At 40.8% G+C, this 23,255-nt stretch overlaps 1 protein-coding gene across 12 annotated transcripts in view; it reads left to right on the forward strand.

The window, feature by feature from the left end:
• Nucleotides 1-15,246, forward strand: part of svila (supervillin a) — a 261,547-nt gene extending 246,301 nt beyond the window's left edge. For all 12 annotated transcript variants that reach the window (XM_073054765.1, XM_073054768.1, XM_073054766.1 and 9 more), the window contains 6 exons: nucleotides 4,925-5,058; nucleotides 6,359-6,514; nucleotides 7,873-8,016; nucleotides 9,234-9,355; nucleotides 9,460-9,615; nucleotides 14,263-15,246. In XM_073054765.1, coding sequence (XP_072910866.1) covers nucleotides 4,925-5,058; nucleotides 6,359-6,514; nucleotides 7,873-8,016; nucleotides 9,234-9,355; nucleotides 9,460-9,615; nucleotides 14,263-14,349 — 799 coding nt within the window. In that variant the 3' untranslated portion in view covers nucleotides 14,350-15,246. The remainder of the gene's footprint in view (nucleotides 1-4,924; nucleotides 5,059-6,358; nucleotides 6,515-7,872; nucleotides 8,017-9,233; nucleotides 9,356-9,459; nucleotides 9,616-14,262) is intronic.
• Nucleotides 15,247-23,255: the final 8,009 nt, after the last annotated feature.

Raw genomic sequence — 23,255 nt, forward strand, 5'->3', positions numbered from 1 at the left:
TACTGATCTTTCATCAAACGAGATGAAGACTGATTTCAAGTCAGTGGCAGTTGATAGATGTGCCAATGTGTCCTTATTTCAGCCTTTTAAATAAGAGATATTTAAGACCATAAGACATAGAAGCAGAATTAGGCCATTCAGCCCATTAAGTCTGCTCTGCCATTTCATCACAGCTGATCCATTTTCTCTCTCAACTCCATTCTCCCCGTAACCTTTCACGCCCTGACTTATGAAGAATCTATCAGACTTTGCCTTAAATACACCCAGTGACTTGGCCTCCACAGCTGCCTGTGGCAACAAATACCATAGATTCACCTCCTTCTGGCTAAAGAAATTCTGCCTCATCTCCATTCTAGATGGACGTCCCTTTATTCTGAAGCCAAGCTTCTGGTCCTGGACTCCCCTGCTTTAGGAAGCATCCTCTCCACATCCACTCTGTCGATGCCTTTCACCATTCAATAGTGTTTAATGAGATCCCAGAGCCATCAAACACTCCACATGTGTTAACCCTTCCCGGAATTATTCTTATGAATCTCCTCTCGACCCTTTTCTTTTTTTTTATATTAGTTTTTTAATGCATTTTCTACATTGCTACAGATAGAAAAAAAAACCCCAAATCAAAATGAAGAAAATTAATACAGTGCAAAAAATAAACATACAATAATAATATACAAAAAAGATAATTGAGAAAGCACCCAAATTGAAGACATATAAAATTGGTATCCTCCCCAAGCCCCACAACAACAAAAAAACTCCAGACCAACCACAACACAATATAGAGAATATAAATCAGGACATTCAAGCCCCCAAAACTGTAAATACGCTTAAAAACAGAAGATAATAATGCCTACTACCAAAAAAAAAGAGCTGAAAGCAAGGGACTGAAAAAAAAAACCTTAGTTAAGAGGAAGGTTATGAAAGTACTCAATAAAAGGTCCCCAGACCTTATGGAACTTTATATCCGAATTAAGAACTGAATAATGAATTTTTTCAAGGTCTAAGCAGGACATAATATCATTAAGCCATTGAGCATGCGTGGGCGGGGCAACATCTCTCCATCTAAGGAGGATGAAACGTCTGGCCAGAAGAGAAGCAAAAGATAATATTTGACACTTAGTCGAACTCAAACGTAAATCTGTCTCACCCAAAAAACCAAACAAAGCAATTAAAGGGTTAGGTTCTAGGTGGTGATTCAGAATATAAGATAAAGTTATGAAGACAACTTTCCAAAATTTCTCCAAGCTAGGACAGAACCAGTACATATGAATAAGAGAGGCCTCGCCCCTTTTGCATTTATCACAGAGAGGACTAATGTTAGGGTAAAATCGAGATAATTTAGATTTAGACATATGAGCTCTATGAACAATCTTAAACTGTAAAAGGCAATGGCGAGCACAAAGAGAGGTTGAATTAACCGATTTGAGAATCGAGTCCCAAGTCTCATCAGATAAAGAGATATTTAAATCATGCTCCCAAGCCATTCTAGTTTTATCCACAGGGGCACGCCGTAAGAATGCTAATTTATCACAAATAAATGATATTAAACCTTTACCCAGTGGATTAATAGAAATAAATAAATCCATAACATTTTTCTCAGGCATTTCAGGGAAGTTGGGAATTAAAGGATTAATAAAGTGTCTAATTTGGAGATATCTAAAAAAATGAGCATTAGGCAGATTGAACTTAACAGAGAGCTGTTGAAAAGATGCGAAGTGATTATCAATAAAAAGATCTTCAAAATGTCTAATGCCCTTCCTATACCAATCGTGGAATGCTGAATCATACATAGTAGGTTAAAAAAAGGTGATTATGTAAGATAGGACTAGAAAAAGAAAAACCATAGAAACCATAAAATTTCCTAAACTGAGCCCATATACGCAGAGTGTGTCTAACAAGAGGATTAACTATTAATCTGGACAAACTACTAGGGAGTACAGAGCCAAGAAGTGCAGAAATAGATAAATCTTTAGTGGAACTCAACTCTATTGCCACCCAATTAGGGCACTCGGGTTGGCCATGGAAAAAAGACCAAAAGGTAGCACCACATATATTAGCTGCCCAATAATATAAACGAAAGTTAGGTAAAGCCATGCCACCCTCTTTTTTAGATTTTTGGTGATAAACTTTATTAATTCTAGAATGCTTATTCTTCCACAGATATGACAAAATAATAGAATCTAGGGAATCAAAAAAAGATTTAGGAATAAAAATTGGGATTGATTGAAATAAATATAAAAATTTAGGGAGAACATACATTTTAACAACATTAATACGACCTACCAAAGACATAGATAGAAGTGACCATTGTGACAGACTCTGTTTTGTAGTATATAAAAGATTGGCAAAATTTTCACGAAAAAGATCTTTAAACTTCCTTGTGACTGTAATCCCAAGATAAGTAAATTGATTATGAACTACTTTAAAAGGGAGGTCCTCGACCCTTTTCAATGCCAATTCCTCTTTTTCTTAGATACAGGATCCAAAACTGCTCACAATACTCCAAGTGTGGTCTGACGAATGCCTTGTAGAACCTCAGCAGTACATCTTTGCTTTTATATTCCAGTCCTCACAAAATGAATGCTGACATTGTATGTTCCTTCCTCACCACCGACTCAATCTGCAAGTTAACCTTTAGGGAATTCTTCACAAGGACTCCCAAGTCCCTTTGCACCTTGGACTTTTGAACTTTCTCCCCACTTTGGAAATGTCTGCGCTTTTATTCCATTAACTGAAGTGCATGACCATAGACTTCACGACACTGCATTCCATCTGCCCATTCTCCTAATTTGTCTAAGTCCTTCTTCACTCTCCTTGCTTCTCAATACTATCTCCACTTACTTTCGTATCACTCGCAAATTTGGCCACGAGGCTATTGATTCCGTCGTCTAAATCATTGATGTATAACATAAAAAGAAGCAGTCCCAACTCTGGCCCCTGTGGAACATCACTAGTCATCACAGCCAACTAGAAAAGTCTCCCTTTATTCCCACTCTTTGCCTCCTTGCAATCAGCCAATGCTCTATCCATACTAGTATCTTTCGTGTAGTACCATGGGCTCGTAGCTTGTTAAGCGGCCTCAGGTGCAACAGCTTGTCAAAGGCCTTCTGAGAATCCAGCTACACAACATCCACTGACTCCTTTGTCTATACTGCCTGTTATTTCCTCAATGAATTTCAACAGATTTGTCAGGCAAAATTTTCCCTTGAGGAGACCATGCTCATTTTGGCTTATTTTATCATCTGCCTCCAAGTAACCTGAGACTTCATCCTTAACAATTGACTCCAATGTCTTCCCGACCACTGAGGTCAGACTAACTGGCCTATAATTTCCTTTCTTCTGCCTCGCTCCCTTATTGAAGGGTGAAGCAATATTTAGTTTTCCATTCCTCTGGAACCATGCCAGAGCCTAGTGATTCTTGAAAGATCATTACTAATGCCTCCACAATCTCTAGAGCTGCATCTTTCAGAACCCTGGGTATAGTCCCTCTGGTCCAGCTTCCCAAGCACCTTCTCCCAAGTTACAGCAACTGCACTCACTCCTTCCCCCTACACTCTCGAAGTTCCAGCACACTGCCAGGTCTTCCACAATGAAGGCTGAGGCAAAATACTTATCCAGTTCATCCACCATTTCCTTGTGCCCCATTACTAGCTCTCTAGCAGCATTTTTCAGCAGTCCGATATCTACTCTCACCCCTCTTTTACTCTTTATATATCTGAAAAAACCATTGGTATCCTCTTTAATACTGTTGGCTGGTGTATATTTCATCTTTCCCTCCTTATGACTTTTTATTTGCCTTCTGTTGGTTTTTAAAAACTTCCCAGTCCTCTAACTTCCCATTAATTTTTGCTCTATCATATGCCCTCTCTTTAGTTTTATTCTATAGATCTTAATAAATCTACTATCTTCCTTCATTTTGTATAATACTTCTTAAATCAAAAATCCTCATGTTATGAGTTCAGTGCAAATGCAATGTGGTCAGGGCTGCTGTTTTTCCGATATGAATCAGAGCTCCCATCTCCTCTCACTGGTAGATGGAGAAGATCTAACCATTTGAAGAAGAAGGTTCAAGTAATTATTTATTTGAGATAAAGAGCACGGAATCGACCCTTCTGGCACTTTGAGCCATCCCCTCCAGCAATCCCCTAATTTCATCCTAGCCTTATCACCGGATAATTTACAATGACCAACTGGTGCATCTTTGGACTGTGGGAGGAAACTGGAGCACCTAGAGGAAACCCATGCGGACATGGGGAGAACATATGAATTCCTAACAGGCAGTGGCGGGAATTGAACCTACGTCACCTGTACTATAAAGCATTGTGCTGACCACAATGTAAAGTCTTGATGATGTTTATCCCTTAACCACCACTATTGAAGCAGTTTATGTTATGACATGAAGATTGCTCAGAGTTGAGCATCATTTACACTGACCCTTAGGCCTGGCAGCTCTGCAGTGACCCTCAAACACCCATCCACACTGTTTTTGCACTAATTCCATTTTGTTCTCCACACATTCCTTTTAATTTTCATCTGGTTCCAGTACTCGCTCAACCACCAAGCCAAACTTGCAGTAGCCAATTAACATACCGATCTGTGGGAGAAACTGCAGCTTCCGGAGGAGATCCAGGCCATCAATGTATGTGAAAACCCCAGACAGACAGCACTGTTGTGATTGAAACCAGATCGCTGGAGCTGTGAATATTAATTATGCCACTGTGCTGCCCTGTAGGTCGCCAAGTGTAAAGAATTGTTTTGAAAGGCTCGATATAAATGCTGTGCCATTTTTTTTTTAAATGATTTTGTACATCATTGGGTGACAACTCCATTCTGGTGTGGCAATATTCTAGTTAATTGAATAGAATTGGATCAGTGTGATCCTAACTATAATAGAGCTCAGAGCATCCAATCATGTTTCCTTATTCAGATGCCCACTGGAGGCAGGACTGCACAGTAGTAGCAATGTTACAATACATGAATGTGACGAAGGGTCGGAGGCTGTGGCGTTCTTTGAAGCATTGGGCAGGAGAGATCGAAAAGCCTATGACTGCATGTTGCAAGGTAACCATTTTGCTCATGAAAAAAAGAATCTAATGCTTTCCCAGCATTTGTGACAAATAAACTCTTGAGTGTCCAGCCGGGTACAGGTATCAATTAGAACCCATTTTTTTGATGGCAAGCTCTGCCACCTCTTTCAGGCATCGAAACGTAGGTTATGATCGATAAGCTGTACCTGGCTGGAAGCCCAAGAAGAGATTCTCAGTCAGCTCATGTTTTGGGTCAAAACTGATGGCGTTTAGGAGTTCAAAAGTCTTTTTGCTAGTTTTTTTATTCTAGTGTGAGGCAAAAACACACAAACTCAGTCTGCAGCTTGTTGAAGAGCAGAAAAATTTGCCCATGTCACAATATAAAACATGGCATGATATGTATGCAAACCACAGAAGGTTACTGGTCGTGACGAATTTAACAACTGATTAATTTACTGAAATCTGGAACAATTCTAGATACATGCAGTACATTGATCTTTAATTGTATTCTGATCAAATGTAGGATGAGTTATTAAGTACAATATGTTTGCACATATACTAGAATTATTACTTTAAATATACCATAATAAGGGCCACAGTGCATTCAATTACAGCTTGATATCACGTCTCCAAATCAATAATAATTTCCATTTTTATAGAACTTAATGAAATGGAACAGTGCAAAGTGCTGCATAGAGGTATAATGAAACAAAAATCAACATTTCAGTACAGAAGAGGGCATTGTCACATCATCATGACTTCAAATCACTGCTCTGAACTTACTGACGATTGCCATTGCCAGGCACTGAATGAAATATGTCGTTACAGTTGCTTAGGTGAAGGTTAGAGGTTTGAAGTGGTGTTTTGGTGACAGCAAAGTACAATCCTGACACATAAGACTGCTGAAAATAGTAATAATTCCATCTCACTTTTGAGAACCTGCTGTCAGTAATAATATATTCTGTACTTGGTGATTTTTGCTGGAAGTACATATCAATATAGCCGCTGGTGGTGTAGTGGCATCAGCGGCGGACTTCAGACCGAAGGCTCCTGAGTTCAAATCCAGCCGGCTCCCTTGCACGCTTTCCATCTGTGCTGGGTTGAGCGTCGAGCTAGCAACTCGGACTCGTAAAAATAAGAAAGTCTGCTTAAAAAAAACACCGTCACGACGGCCTCCCGATGACTCCACTCGGAGTTAAGGACTTTCTTCTTCTTCACATATCAACATAGTTCACGTTCTTTTTCTCTAAACGTGCCCTTGCCTTCATTAACCTAATGCTCAGTATTTCCATGGCATTTTAAAATGAAAACTAAACACACACTTTCGTTCACAGATCCGGGAAAATTCAACTTTACTCCTCGACTCTTTCTCCTCAGTAGTTCATCTGGAGAATTCATTGCCACTGAGTACTTGTATCCTGCCAGAAATCCTGACATGGTAAATTCAATGCCGTTCTTGCAAGAAGATCTTTATACTGCTCCACAGCCAGGTTAGTTGTTCCTTACAGGGAATTTAAACTGCCAAAATGACTTATTGATCATTTAGGCTCCCAGTAAAAAATAAGTTGCAGTGTCAATTCACTCTTTGTGAAAGGACCTCTAAGTAATGGGGAATGAAAATGTACAAGGACAGCTCCTTGGGGGCACATATGATAAACAAGCTGTGCAGGAGCCATTGTAGGATGGAGGAGGGGAGGGGGAGGATGTTTTTTTTCTAGTTTCACTTGAATACCTTTGGGATTGTGGTATGTTAAATAGGAAATTGAACTGATACTGTAGATCATACATAGTCTGAACTGCTACCAGAGGCCATATTGATCTTCCTTGCTTTGAGCTTTGTATTCATGTGATGTAGTACAAGAACTGCTATTAATGAAAGCTTCATAAAGCTGATGACTATTAACGTTTAATCTCTTTGTAAAGTTATTTTTCTGTGGTGCTTCTAAAGGTTATTAGGACTGATCCTATGCTAATAATAGGCTTTTAACAATTGGCTGCACTTATCGAACTCATTTCTGGGAAGATCCATTTTTCTCGTAGGCATTCATGACCTAGTAAATGCAAGTGATCTAGAGTGTTCTGTGAAGAGAGACACCACCCTTAGCACCCAAAGAAGTGCAGTCAAAAAAAGGCTTTATTTCCCGTGTTGCTGAGGGTATCCAAAACAACTGGAATGTTTAGGATCTGAACTCCACCTATTGCTATTGTTTGAATTAGTGTGGATTAGTCAAGGGTAGAAAACCTTTAAAATGCACTTGTCTATCTTTACAAATTAAATTTATTGTTGAAAATATAAGCAAATTTATTGTAAAATCCTTATTTGGCTTGACAAAATACTATAAACAAACCATATTTAGAACAGTCTTCAGTAAACGGCTGAAAGTCACGAACAAACAGTCTGAATCCAATTTGAAAAAGTAATTGAACTTGTTTTAACATAATATAACTAGTATTTATTTAAGTCGTGTTCCATGATTTGTGTAAAAGCTTATATTTTTCTTGGAGATTTAAAGAGCAACTTTTGTAAATGAAATTAAGCTAAGAATATTCATAGAAACAGACTACTGTTGTAATGCGTTGGATTGGTTCAAAACCGAAAATGGAAAATAATGCAATTCCTTTCAGGAGAAATACAAAGTTTAAGATTGTTTGCACATTTAAATAGTGTGAATAGTTTCACCAGACTTTTTCAACAAATGGTTGTACTATAATACCAATAATAGATATACCGGTAATACCATATCTCTCTGTACAGATAGAATTCCCATTGATTTTAGGGATTATTTTGATTAAGTTTCTGTGAAGCTTTAGCACGCTGACATAAAATGCTGTTCTTATCTGTGTGCAGCGTTGTTCCTGGTGGACAATCACCACGAAGTATACCTCTGGCAGGGCTGGTGGCCGACTGAAAATGAAATTACAGGGTCTGCCCGGATCCGTTGGGACTCAGATCGGAAATGTGCAATGGAGACGGTGTTACAATACTGCAAAGGTACCTCTGAAACATTACTCCTCGCTAATGACTATTGGAAGTCAATGATTTAATCTGCTTTACAACCAAACATTGTGAGAGGAACTATTTAATGTGTGAACATTAAGTTCTACCTTTTTTAGTTGTATCTAGAATAAACATTACGTGATTGAAGCAAAACACAGATTTCTGGGGCAGCTCGGTGGGTCAAGATTCCAGCACCAGCAGTCCCTTCTTTCTAAGTCAAATGGCTCATCGATGTTAGAATAAGATTCTTAGATTATTTAATCGAATGCACCATTCATTGCAGTCAAGCAAGGAATAGTATTTTAAAAATGACTGTGGCTGGTGTCCATGCTGTTTTAGGATTGACATCTGTAAAACTAGACAAGTCCTGTTTCTATCTGCCATGTTTCTCCCACATACCAAAGATCTATTGATTCGTGACTTAAACTCTCCCAATTACCCATCCCTAAGGAGTTCCAAAGATTTGGCACCTGGGTGAAGGAATTCTTTTTCATCTCTTCCCACCCACCTCTATCCATCCACTGGCATTTTCCCCTGCAACTGTAGGATATCTAAAACTCGTCCTATCACCTCCCCTCCCCACTACCATCCAGAGAGCAAACAAACCCTCTAAGTGAGGCAGATATTCACATGCCCCTTCTCCAACCTAGTTGATTGCATATGGTTCTCATAACATGGCCTCGTCTATATTGGGAAAAATCAAGCATAGAATGGTGGCCATTTTTCGAAGTACCTCTTTTTCAAATGGGACCATTGGTGAAATTGGTGTAAAAAGAGATTGTCTATACAACAGTGAGAGGGAGATTTGCAATAAAAATGCAACCAGCACTAAGCATAAGAACTAATAAATATGCAAGTTGCTGTGCATCACTGAGTTTCTATAGATCTAAAATACAATGAAATATAACCCTTAACGCTGCAAGTGCTGGGAATCTGAAGGAGGAAGTAATGGAGGCATATGTGAGAAGAGAACCCGAGCTCTGACAAAGTCTTTCCACCTGAAACGTTAATTTCACAGAAGACCTGCCGAGCGTTTCCAGTATTTTCATCTTTTATTTTGTATTGGAGAGTAGTTAAAGCAAAATATAGATAACATTTTCAATATACACTCACTAAATGGTCCTGATTTTCATGGTTGAATATTTTATCTGATGTGATGTTGGTTATAATTGGATTTTAACGTTTATTGATTTTCCATTGCTTGAATACAGCAAAGAATCCCAAGAAGCCACCAAAGTCCTACCTGATACATGCGGGTTTTGAACCACTGACGTTTACCAATATGTTTCCCAGCTGGGAACACAGGGAAGATGTTGCAGAGATCACAGAAAAGGTAAAGTATTAATCAATTTTTATGTTTAAGTAACTGAGCTGATGCATATGTAGGATGCTTAAAATTAATCTTGGTATTTGTCTTTGTTTTTTATATAATCCAAGGAAGCTGAAGTCTGCAATAAAATAATTTTGGTGGAGGATGTATTGCACAAGTTGTGCCAGACACAGTACCCCCTAGCAGAACTGCAAGCCCGCCCTCTGCCAGAGGGAGTTGATCCGTTAAAACTTGAAATTTACCTGACTGATGAAGACTTCCAGGTAAGCTGCCCTTGTTCTATAATAACTGGTGGGTGTGCGTGGACACACTGTGAAAGATGCTACATCTGCTGTCAATCTTCAAGTTCAGCTTTTTTTAAATACCTTTATTCTTTCCACCTCGCACTCTCATCACATCCTGTGGACCACCTCCCCCCTGCTGCCTGCATAAATGCCTTCAAGTTGAAACAAACTCTTTGCTGAATTCATCATCCATTGCTCCATTTCTTGCAACACCAGATTCCATATTCTAGGCCTTTCTCTTTTGAGGCTGTTCTGCTTCTAATATTTATCTATAATCTGATCATGTAATGGCTGCTTCAAAGGAGGAATATTGCTAGATTTAAGTTTTACTACAAAATGTAAGGTTAATAATAGTATCAATGATTCGCAAATGTCTTCCCTAAGTGTGATTTCCCTTCTACCAGACTTCACAGCTTTATCCAGTCCATTTTCCACACTATTTCTCTCACCCACTCTTCTTCCATTAAGTGTGAGGATGGAGTTCTCCTTTGCCTCTGCAGTCCACCCCATCTGCTTCAAATTCAACTGATTGTCTTCCATTATTTCTGCCACCTTCAGTGGGTTTCCACCGCCAGACGTTCTCTGCTCACCTCCCGTTTCATTATTCTGAGGGGACCTCTCTCTCCTTGACTCCTGATTCTCAGGGCAGTGGCAGATAGGAGTTAAATGTGAGCTGAAGCCATTTGGGAGGATGATAAATGGTTAGAATCTGAAACACTATCACAACGGTGATGGAGTCAGTTACTCCCATAATGTATCTAGACGAGCATTTAAATCACCAAGGCAGGGAAAGTGGTCAAAATGTCATCTCATCCTGACAGGAGAAGTTGATTTGATGATCACTTTGTAGAACACCTCCTTCCAGTCTCTAAGGGTGATCCTTTTAAATTGCCTGAAGCTTTATTTATCTAACCCATTCCCCTGCTGATCACCAGCCCTCCTGCAATAAAGCCCAATATAAATTCAAAAAATTCAGACAACTAGTCATTTCTGTTTGTCAGAATCAGTCAGTTCTGACGTAAGATCATCAAGCTATAACCTTTATTCAATTTTCTTCCCCATATGTGCTTGAGTGGCTGGTATTTCTGGCAGTCTCTTTTATTTCTAATTTCTCAGCATCTCCTAGTTCCAGCATGGTGCTATGACAGCATTCATTTCCCCTCTTCTTGTGCTGTCTTCAGATCATCTATAATTAACAAGCCTTCACCATCCTCTCCTCTATGACACCACTTGCATCTCTTAAGTTTGCTTGGTCTGTGTACATTCCCTTTGTTCTCTCCAATCCTTCCTTTCTCTGTAACTTAAAACAACCAGGGATTTTGACCAATTTAACTGAGATTTTTTATTTGTGAATCACAAGCTCCTTTTTCACTGTAGAGCCCCCCCCCCCAGAAAACAGGTAAAATTGTTAACCATGAAAACTAAAAATTCAAAAACTGAAATGTCAGCATTTCAAAAGTGTTCAACCCCGTTTGCTCAGTATTTAGTTGAACCACCTCTCACAGATACTACAGCCAGAAGTCTTTTTGGATAACTCTCTGTTGGCTTTGCACAACATGATTGGAGTAAGATTTGCCCATTTGCAATTGCAAAATTGCTCAAGCTGTGCCAGGTTAGTTGGGGAGTGGCAGAGGACAGCAAACTTGAGGTTTTGCCAGAGATGTTCAGTCAGGTTAAGGTCAGGACTCTGGCTGAGCCACTCAAGGACATCAACTTTCTTCATTTGAAGCCACTCCATGGTTGCTCTGGCAGTTGTCCTGCTGAAAGACAAACTTCCTTCCCAGTGTAAGCTTTTTGGCCAAGGCTAGCAGGGTTTTGATCCAGGATCTCTGTATTTAGCCGCATTTATCTTCCCATCAATCCTGACCAGATTTCCAGTCCCTGCTGTTGAAAAGCATTCCCATAGAATGATGTTACCTCCACCATACTTTACAGTAGGGATGGTGTTACCTGACTGATGTGCAGTATTAGATTTACACCACATGTACCACTTAGCGTTGAGGCCAAAACGTTCCACTTTAGTCTCATCCAAGCACTAGACGACCTTCCTCATCTTTATAGCATCTCTAAGTGACAGTTTGCAAAGTCTTTACAGGCAAGGATATGCTTTTTTTTTTTGGCCAGGGCTTCTTCATTGCCATTCTTCCATAAACACCCTTTTTGTGCAACGCCTTGGGCATTGTGAAGCCATGAACTTCATCTCTGGGTGCAGTTACTGACCTGCAGCTGACTCAGCAACTGTTGGTGTCACAGTAGCCTCTGTGACAAGTGCCATTCTTCTCCAGCGATTAAGTTTAGAGGGGTGGCCTGACCTAAGCAGTGTGGCTGTGGTTTCATACATTTTCCACTTTTTCACTGAGCTCTGGGGTATGTTCAGCGCCTTGTGCTCTTCCCCAGAGTTGTGCTTCGCTATTATCATTTGCTTGACTTGTCTTGAATGCTCTTTTGTCTTCATTTTGGTTTGTTCTGTTGAAAATCTACCATACTGTTAGGCCTTACAGAGAGAATGGGTATTTATTGTTTTGAATTCATTAAAAACAGGTGATCCACACATCAACAAATCTAGGTAAGGTAATGTATGTATCGCAAGGGAGGAATGTTAGTGTAGTAATTGCAAAGGGGATGGTTACTTTTCAGCCTCAATTTTGGTTTTAAATTTTTAGTAAATTGCTGACAAGTTTTGGAAATTCCCTTTTGATTTGACATGATGCACAGTGTTTTGTAGATTAGCTCAAAAAATGTGAATATATTTTAAATTTAGAAAATGAGACTGTCAAATGTGAAAGTAGTGGGAGCGGAATGCTTTCGCAAGGCAGTGTGTATGTACAGTTCCAAATGTTGTCTAATTTCAAATTTGTACTTAGTGATTCATTCAATATTCTTGGTGCTGCATCAGTTCAGTAATTTCTCTTCCTAATGATTTGTTTCTCACAACTTGAGTTAACTAAATGGCCATTGGAATGTGAATCAGCCATATGATGTACTTAACATTGGTTGTGGAGCTTAGAATCTTTAAACAGTATTAAATATAAATTTATATCCACCAAAAACTTTGCAGGAATTTCTAGGAGTAGTAGATGGGTAAGTGCAAAGGGATAAGCAAACAGTATTGTGAGCTAAGCTTTTGCAGTGACTGCATGCCAAAGATGTTCTCACAGGAGTTAGGCCATGGTGTCGGCTGACTGGGGATCATGGGACTGAAGCCACTGATTTGGCTGTTGAGAAGGGGAGGGTGGGGGGGGAACAGAAATAAGGAGCAAGATAGTGAAAGAAAATGGAGATTGTTGGTTGAGTAAGAGAAAGGAAGAGAGAGGGTTGTTAACAGAGCCGGGAAAAGAATGCAGAAATAGAAGCGGGGAGAGTGATGAGCATGGGAAGAGTGGAAGTGTCTGAGTCTGCCTGGAGGTGAGCAGGTTGAGTGACATCTGGAGGACATGGTTATGGACAAACCAGGAAAGATTGTTTCAACTGGTCGAGTTTTAAGGGAGTGTTAAGAACAACTAATCTTTTTCTTAGATAACTCAGTCTCAACAAGGCCTCAGCGATTCCATCTTATGTAACTTGCTATATGAATTTTTCATGGTTGAAATCCTTTTTTTTTATAATCAGCTTGTGTTCCAGCCATTAACCAGTAAAAGGAAATGCAGTGAGGCTAGTTGAGATCTGACTATATAAGGAGTCTCTATTTCCTCCTGGTTCACTTTTCCATCCATACCAACCATCCTTCTCACAACACTTGCCCCATGCAGTCTCAGGACGTTCAGCATCTGCCCTTTTACTTAGTGGCTTTTCACCATTCGAGGGCATAAACAGCCCTTTCCAAATCTGGCAGTAGCTTACTTGCATTTCTGTCAGTGAAGTGTTCCGCATTCTGATGTGATCTCCTACATATTGGGGAAACCAAGTGCAGATGATGAGGCTGCTTTCAGTTGACGATCAATATAATTCTCCATCTGAGTCCCTTCTCCGATCCATCTCTCACCCCGCCACCCCACAATTGGACACTCTTTGTGTGCAGGTTGTACTAACCAAATTATACTTTCACTGTGCATATGGTGATCCATTTTTTGTTTATGATTAAGTACTTTATGATAACAACTCTAGCTCAATTTTTGTTAAGATATATCAACGTGGCCAAAATGTAGGATTTTGACTGGAACCATCCATCATGACTTTCCTCCCACAGATGCTGCTCAAACCTCTGAGTTCTGCCAGCAAATGGTTTCTTGCTCAGCACTGTAAGAGTTGAATGAGAATGCAGAATACAGAAAATGCTGGAAACTCTCATCAAGTCATGCAGCATCAATGGAAAGAGAAACAGTTTCCATATATCTGCATGTTCTATTTCTTCGGCAGGACTTGAAACCACGTAGTTTTAGTTCCACACTTCAACATTGTGGTTTAAATCATGACGAGAGCAAACTGCCTTTTGAAGAAGGGGGAAATTATCTGAAGTTACCCGTTATTCATCTGTCAGACAATATGTTAGGATTGGTTCTTTGTTTTATAGTTTAATTTTTGTTTTCACTGTCCCTTTTTAAGGTTTCTAGTTTATTATCTAGGAAATACGTACCATTGCACTAGTAAGTGAATCAAGTTTAACGCAATAATATATTCCTTTAACAGAAAGCTCTCGAAATGACAAGAGAAGAGTTCAGTGTCCTACCCTCCTGGAAACAAGTTAAGCTGAAGAAAGAAAAAGGACTGTTTTGAGTAATTTGCTGGAATGAACATTTTATTTTTGGAAAACGCAACATGCTTAATAATGGAGACTTCGCAGAAGATCATTTTGACATCTGTGGTTTGGTCAGTGGAACAGAGTAAACAAAGAAATTGCACATTCAGGGCAGTGATGCCTTTTTTGTGGGGCGGGGAGGGATTGGGGGCAATCTCATCCGTTTCTGCATGTTGAGGGGGGCACTATGGGTTTTAACAGTGTTGACATATTGAGATAGTGCTGTCATATGCATTTGACCTCAAAATGCACTTATGAGCAACAGATGCTATTCAGCCATGTCCTGCCTATATATCTTGAAGGCAATATATTTTGTAAAGTGTTACTTTGTGTGTAGCAGATAGTAAATCATAAAGAGTTTATATTTATATAATACAACATGAAAAGTGACTACAGTTTAATGACTAAATATTTAATTGTTAATGACATTATATTCATTTTAGAAGACATTTGCATTAACCAGAAATTACAATAGCTAGTTGGAACAAGCTGCTTGTACCAAGATGATGCCACAAGCAAGTGTTTTTTTTTGCATTCTGATAATCATGCTGTTGACTATGGGCAGTGGGATGTGCCCTCAGTACTACTCAGTACTGTTATGGACAATGTGTATTTATGGTATGAAGTAATGGGAAAACTGCGCAAATCAAGTAACTTTTTATGTGAATCTACGAAATGTATAGTGCCTTGCTTTTGTGTACAGTTTATACTACATAGCAGATGTCTGAATTTTGATGGAAGCAGGTGTTTAGAAGGAAATCCTTCATTCAGTTAACTTGTAATGCTGGAGATTTAAACATCTCTATTTCTAATACTCATCAGCCTAACAAACTTCTTTGTGATACAGTTTAGAAAAATAAAAGTTGACGAATGGATTTGTATTCCCTGGGTATATTTCCTTCGCACCTCTATATCAGAACAGTTGAAAAGTGAAGCCAACTTGACTCCATTTATGAGCTCTTCATGCAGTTGAATACTGTCACTTTCTGCAGGAGATTGATCCTTGTTGAATACTGTCATCAGCAGCACTCTATTTCTCTCTCCCACAATTGTATGGGAGCTTAACACCAACTTAGCCTTGGTGAACTACCCCTGTTCATACGGCACACAGTTTCAATATCAGAGGCAAACAAGCTTGGAAAGTGGTCATGAGTTTTGAGAAGACTATGAGAGAAGCAAAGCAGTTATTTCAAAATATCCAGGGAGACTTCTAAGTTGGGAGCACACACAAGACTGCAGATACTGGGATCAGCAGCAGGAAGAACTGATCAGGTCAGGCAGAAGCTGGGAGGTGGTAGTCACAAGGGATGACGAATCCAATCTGTGTTGTCATCCCATCACCTGTAGTCTGCTAGCTCTTGCTCCACCCTTTTATCCCCACTATCTTTAAGACCCGAGGAAGGGTCCTGACCTAGAACGCACAGGCTATCCATCTCCTTCCACAGATGCTGGCTGACCAGCTCAGTTCCTCCAGCTGTTTGTGTGCTGTTCTAAATTGGAAATTAGAGTTGCAGGGTCATAGCTTTATACAGCACAGAAACAAACCCTTCAGCCCATCAAAGCCACACTGACTATCAAGCTTCCATCTTCATGCTAAACCTACTAGAACCACTTTTATTGTCCCAAATCTTGCCTACATACCAGAGGAAATTTAAACTGGCCAATTAAGGCAACAATCCATGCATTTTTTTTTTAAGATGCAGGAGCTGGTGGTGTAGTGGCATCAGCACTAGACTTCAAACCCAGCCGTCTCCCAACCTGGACAGCAGCAGTATCTGCGCGGAAGAAAGGCTTGGCAACCTACTTCTGTATCTTGCCATGAAAACCCTAGGAACCCTATGGTCCATGAGGTCATGAAGAGCTAGACTCAACTAAATGACTGAACAACAGCAATGAGGAGGAAGGCAGAGACAACCTGCGTCATCACAGGGAGATTGGTGCTGTCTGTGTGGAGTCTGCACAAGGTCAGGATTGAATTGATGTCTCCCGCCCAGTGAGGCAACAACTGTACTACACTACTCTGCCATTCCAGTGGCACAAGAGGTAGAAAAGAATTGTCTGAAAGGTCTGCTGCAAAAATTAACTGTAGAATCAAGAAGATCTCTTTAAAGGAAATGTCCAGTAAGTCCTTTTCCCTCTTTCAGCTAATTTCCTGTCAATAAATGTTCTTTGAACCAGTTTGCAACACCCTTCCATGCATTATATTCCAAATCACATCTGCATGTGCAAAATAGAAAATTTCTCATCTCCTATTTGGTCTTTCTGCTAGTCACCTCAATTCTTGCTCTGTCAAAGTACCAATGTTACTGGGTTTTTGTGGTACTTTTAGACACTGAGCTCCAACTTGGGCATGACAAATGATTTTATAATAAAATGATTTGGTTGCCTGAAACTTGTTCCCATTTTCAATCCAAATAGTGTTTGGAAAATACTATGTTAACAATGACTTGTCCCACAATAAGGCCACCCTCAGGGTGGAGGAGTAACATCTTGCATTCCATTGGATAGCCTCCAACCCTAATAGCATGAATATCAATTTCTCATTCTGGTAAAAAATACCTTAACTCCCCTCTTCTTCTGTTCCCCACTCTGGTTCCTTAGCCCTTCTCACCCGCCTGTCACCTCCCCCTGGTGTCCCTCTTTTTTTTGCTTTCTCCTGTGTTCCACTCTCTTATCAAATTCATTTCTCTCCAGCCCTATTCTTTTCCTATCCAGCTGGCTTCACCTATCACCTTCTATCTATCTGTTGTCCACTCCTCCCACCTGTCTACTCTGGCATCTTCCTCTTTCCTTTCCAGTCCTGATGAAGGGTCTTGGCCCAAAACATTGATTGTCTACTCATTTTCATAGATGCTCTCTGACCTGCAGAGTTCCTCCAGCATTTTGTGTGTTGCTCTGAAAAATCTCTTCTATTTATAACTTAAAATATAAAGTTGACCAATAACTATGGCATATTATACTTTAAAAAACACTCAGCTAGTTCATATGTCAGTAATGTAGAACCTTCAGGGTATTTCACAAAGGCATTAATTTGTACACATCTGAAATTCTCATTTGTTCTAGATTTTCTTTGGCTCCTTTGAAAAAAGCAGCTTATATGATGGAATAAATAGTGAATACAGAGTTTAAAATTCCAGATTTTTAAATTGTTTGTTCACAGAAATTCCTGAGCTAGAGTGTTTTGCAGGTATTACAGCAAATGCAGGTAATTTTTCTGTTATTATTGGAAATTCCAGATTATGCATCTCTGAGGGCTTCAAACATGCCTCCACGCAGAACAACTGAAGATTATACCCTTTTATTTCTTTGAGTTTATGTTTATGTGAACAAAAGTTTATACAACAACTTAGAAGCTCCTAGAATGTCTTTTTTCTCCCAAAGGTAATGTGGGCTATCAAAGGAACTCACCAAACTGTTATTAACTAGCTTTTCTTCACCATATTTTTACACTTACTAAATGGGGTTTTGATCTACTTTTGCTTAGGGTGGTCTAACCAGTTTCCAATGCACATGATGCAATTTTAAAACTTTGGTTTTTGGATTTAGCAGTTCACCATCATGTCCTCCAATTCCTCCATGTTCTCTATCATCCTGCTCAAAGTGCTTCTCTATTTCCAGCCTGGTTGTAAATAGTTTCTCAAATTAACAGGGAATTAGTGTATTTAGTCGAGTTAACATTTATTTTGTTGCAGGGTGCTCCTTCCATTTGATGCTCACTGTAATCTACTATATTATAAAATAAAATGTTAAATATTCACTTTCCTACCATTTCTCCCCCAGTCCTCTCTCCAATAATCTGTAATAAACTTTCTTAGCCTTGTTCTGTGTTTTGTCTTTGTGTTTAAATATTGAACAATGTTTTTTTTCCTGGGGCTTCACCATTTGCTCCCTAATTGTCCTTGTGACAAAGGAGACCTCCAGCAACTATTGGCCACTCATTTGCATTAGTCTTTCAGATATAGATGAAGACTTTCTCGTGCTTGTGGGCAGATGATACATTCCCTGGCAGAGGTGTGCATTCTGATGGCCCTTTACAGAAATGGAGAACACAGGAGAATAGGGTTGAGGGGGTAATAAATCAGCCACGATGTAACAGTGGAACAGATTCAATGAGTTGAATGGCCCATTTCTATTCCCATGGTCATGCAATTTGGTAGTAGAAATAAATGTGTGGACTATTTTCTAAACAGGGAGAAAATCCAGGAATCTGAGATGCAGAGGGACTTGGGAGTCCTTGTGCAGAACACCCTGAAAGTTAACTTGCAGGTTGAGTCGGTGGTGAGGAAGGCAAATGCCATGTTAGCATTCATTTCAAGAGGTCAAGAATACAAGAGCAAGGATGTGATGCTGAGGCTTTATAAGGCACTGGTGAGGCTTCACCTTGAGTACTGTGAACAGTTTTGGGCCCCTCATCTTAGAAAAGATGTGCTGACATTGGAGAGGGTCCAGAGGAGGTTCACAAGGATGATTCCAGGAATGAAAGGTTATCATATGAGAAACGTTTGATGGTTCTGGGTCTGTACTCGCTGGAATGCAGAATGATGAGGGGGGGGGGGGGGGGATCTCATTGAAACCTTTCGAATGTTGAAAGGCCTAGACAGTACATGTGGAAAGGATGTTTCCCATGGTGGGAGAGTCTAAGACAAGAGGGCACAGCCTCAGGATAGAGGAGCGCCCTTTCAAAACAGATGCGGAGAAATTTCTTTAGCCAAAGGGTGGTGAATTTGTGGAATTTGTTGCCACATGCAGCTGTGGAGGCCGAATCATTGGGTGTATTTAAGGCAGAGATTGATAGGTTCTTGATTGGACATGGCATCAAAGGTTACAGGGAGAAGGCAGGGATCTGGGGTTGAAGAGGAGATTTAAAAAAAAAAGGATCAGCCATGGTGGAGCAGACTTGATGGGTCAGATGGCCTAATCCTGCTCCTATGTCTTATGGTCTAAATGGTCTGTGCTTCAGGGGCTTTGAATCAAGTCACTAATGTGGCTTGATTCCGAGATCTTGATGTTCAAAATAAAACTACTTTTATGTTCAGTGACTTGTGCAAAACTTTGCAGTTGTGAGACATCCTGTTACTTTTATCATGCTGATGTTGCACCAGCTAAGTTATCTCAGCAGCTTAAAGAACTCTGGACTCTGCACTCAGATCTCTCACTGATCCCAATGCAAGGATCAATTTTCATGTCCAGGTCAGAACTAAAGCAGCTTTTGTTTTCTGATTTATTATATTAACTTTCTCCCAGCTGCTTGTTTTTTTTTCTTGGGTGGGGGGGGGGGGTTATATTGCAGGTATTTAAGAAGTGCACTTAAAGGCAGCAAGTGTACAGAACTGGCTGTTTGGCTTATTGTGCCCTGCTGTCAAATTTGTATTTCATCTGTTAGCCTCACTTTTAAAAACTGTTGGATTTTCAGATTAACGAACCATTATAGTCACTGCAGGAAGTTAATTTTAGTATTTAAAGCAAGTACATTTAAATGTGGTAATTAATTCACTTCAAATTAACCCAGAGAGGGAAGAGAAGGAACAGCTCAATCTTTTTTTTCTGTAGGCAATTCAAAAATCTTAATGTCAATTTAAAGACAACTCTACCCTTGCTTTTTTTTTGCTAATCCAGTCTTTCCCAATTTGACTAATTCATCTGCTATCATCTTTTACCATCCTCCATCTTGGTTATACAGTAGCCCTGTTCCAGTCACCTGGGCAAGTCCAGGGCACCTTTCAGCTTCTGTGCTGTTTCCTGATCACACTTCCAATGATCTAGTACCAAAACATGATGGCTAAAAGGTGTAATGAGAAGTCCACTGGAACATGGGTGGATCCAGTACAACCCCAGCTAAGTACAAGATTTCCTCAGCATCAATAGAAGCTCTTGATTATACAGTGCTATATGAATGTGGAAATGTAGTTATAAATGTAGAAGGAATATTGATAATTTTTTTGACTACAAGAATGAGGAAAACCATTATAATCCAAATTATCATAGTATGAGGAGCGTTGAAAATGGAGACCAAGTTTATGGAGATTTTTAAAAGACGCTTTAATCCTTGGCTCTGTATGAAAAATAATGAAGAGGAGGATAACATTCAAAGTTGCTATTGCCAAGCCTTTATGCAGCATAGTTAGACATCCTCTGACGATCTGTGTTTAATTCATGACTTTACTCTTCAAGAGGTTATTTCCTCAGCAGTTTGACCAGGGCATGACTGCACAAGCACGTGGACATCAGCCAGTGTGAACAGCGAGAAGATTGTAAAAGGAGATGGTTATTTCTTCAGCAGTTTGATCGGGGCACAACTGCGCAAGTGTATGGATGTCAGCCAGTGAGAAGAGTTTAAAATGAGACAGCTTTATAGAGTGGGTGTCAGAGGAGTGGGCAACAGATTAAACGTAGACAGAGTAGGAAGGCTTTGGCTCAACGGGGCTTCGGTGATAAAGGGTGGAGGTGAGGTAGGTTATCTTGTGTAGAATACAGACAGGAAGGATGTGTGTGAGGCTGGTGTTATGTGCTCGTGTCAGATGTGAGAAGTCCTGGAGACTCCCAGCCTCCCGGACGGCCACATCTGCGCCAGGTGCACCGAGCTGCAGCTCCTTAGGGACAGTGTTAGGGAATTGGAGATGCAGCTCGATGACCTTCATCTGGTCAAGGAAAGTGAGGAGGTGATAGATAGGAGCTATATGCAGGTAGTCACACCGGGGCCTCGGGAGACAGAGAAGTGAGTAACAGTCAGGAGAGGGAAGGGCAGGAGTCAGAGGCTAGAGAGCACCCCTGTGGCTGTACCCTTGGACAATAAGTACTTCTGCTTGAGTACTATTGGGGGAAGGAACAGCCTACCTGGGGGAAGCAACAGTGGCCATGCTTCTGGTACAGAGTCTGGCCCTGTGGCTCAGAAAGGTAGGAAAGAGGAAGGCAGCAGCGATAGGGGACTAGCAGTGATAGTTAGGAGGTCAGATAGGCAATTCTGTGGATGCAGGAAAGAAACTCGGATGGTAGTTTACCTCCCAGGTGCCAGGCTCCAGGATGTTTCTGATCACATCCAAGGTATCCTGAAGTGGGAAGGGGAACAGCTGGAGATCGTGGTACATATTGGTACCAACAACATAGGTAGGAAAAGGGAGGAAGTCCTGAAAACAGACTACAGGGAGTTAGGAAGGAACTTGAGAAGCAGGTCCTCAAAGGTAGTAATCTCGGGATTACAGCCTGTGCCACGTGACAGTCAGTACAGGAATAGAGTGAGGTGGAGGATAAATGTGTGACTGAGGAATTGGAGCAGGGGGCAGGGATTCAGATTTCTGGATCATTGGGACCACTTCTGGGGCAGGAGTGACAAAAAGGATGGGTTGCACTTGAATCTCGGGGGACCAATATCCTGGCGGGCAAGTTTGCTAAGGTTATTGGGCAGAGCTTAAACAAGGATTGCTGGGGGTGGGGGGTGAGAACCAAACTGAAGAGATGGAGGAAGAGGTGATTGGCTCACAAATAGAGAAAGCTTGGAGACAGGGCGAGAGGGAGGATAGGCAGTTGATAGAGAAGGGACGCGCTCAGACCGATGGTTTGAGATGTGTCTATTTTAATCCAAGGAGTATTATGAACAAAGCAGATGAGCTTGGAGCGTGGATCAGTACTTGGAGCTATGATGTCGTGGCCATTACAGGAACTTGGACAGCTCAGGGGAAGGAATAGTTACTTCAAGTGCCAGACTTTAAATGTTTCAGAAAGGACAGTGAGGGAGGCAAAAGAGGTGGGGGCGTGGCACTGTTGATCAGAGACAGTGTCACGACTGCAGAAAAGGAGGAAGTCATGGAGGGATTGTCTGTGGAGTCTCTATGGGTGGAAGTTAGGAACAGGAAGGGGTCAATAACTCTACTGGGTGTTTTTTATAGACCTCCCAATAGTAACAGGGACATCGAGGAGCAAATAGGGAGACAGATTCTGCAAAGGTGTTATAATAATTTCTTCGGCAGTTTGAATGGGGCACGACTGTGCAAGCACGTGTAAGTCAGCCCATGAGACAGCAGAAGAGTTTAAAAAGCGAGCAGATTAACGGAGCGGGCATTGGAGGAGCAGGCAACGGAGTAGTGGGAGACAGAGTAGGAAGGCTTTGGCTCGAGAGGCTGAGGACGAGCTTGCTCCCATTCAGGTAAGGCCGGATAAGCTTCTTTAATTAATCTAATTAGCTTGGGAGTAGGTAATGGAGGCAGCAGTTAGGGCAGTCAAGTGCTCCATTTGCAGTATGTGAGAAGTCGGCAATGACTACATCTGCAAAAGGTGCATCCAGCTGCAGCTCCTGACAAACCAAGTTAGGGAACTGGAGCTGGATGAACTTCAGATCATTTGGGAGGCAGAGGCAGAAATAGACAGGAGTTTCAGGGAGATGGTCACCCCTAGGAGTCAGGTAGTTGGGTGACTGTCAGGAGAGGGAAGGGGAATAGACAGAATGAGCAGAGCACCCCTGTGGCCGTTCCCATCAATAATAAGTATACCGTTTTGGATACTGTTGGTGGGGACGACCTAACAGGGACAAGTTGCAGAGGAAGGTTTTTCACTCAGAGAATGGTTGGTGCGTGGAATGCACTGCCTGAGTCAGTGGTGGAGGCAGATACACTAGTGAAATTTAAGAGACTACTGGACAGGTATATGGAGGAATTTAAGGTGGAGGGTTATATGGGAGGCAGGGTTTAAGGGTCAGCACAACATTGTGGGCTGAAGGGCCTGTGCTGTATTGTTCTATAACTGGGTTGTCGTGGTGGGAGATTTTAATTTCCCAAATATCGATTGGCAGGTCCCTAGAGTGAGAGGTTTAGATGGGGTGGAGTTTGTTAGGTGTGTTCAAGGTTTCTTGACACAATATGTACATAAGCCTACAAGAGGAGAGGTTGTACTT

Source organism: Hemitrygon akajei, chromosome 8 (genome assembly GCF_048418815.1).
Source record: "Hemitrygon akajei chromosome 8, sHemAka1.3, whole genome shotgun sequence".
Lineage (NCBI taxonomy): Eukaryota > Metazoa > Chordata > Chondrichthyes > Myliobatiformes > Dasyatidae > Hemitrygon > Hemitrygon akajei.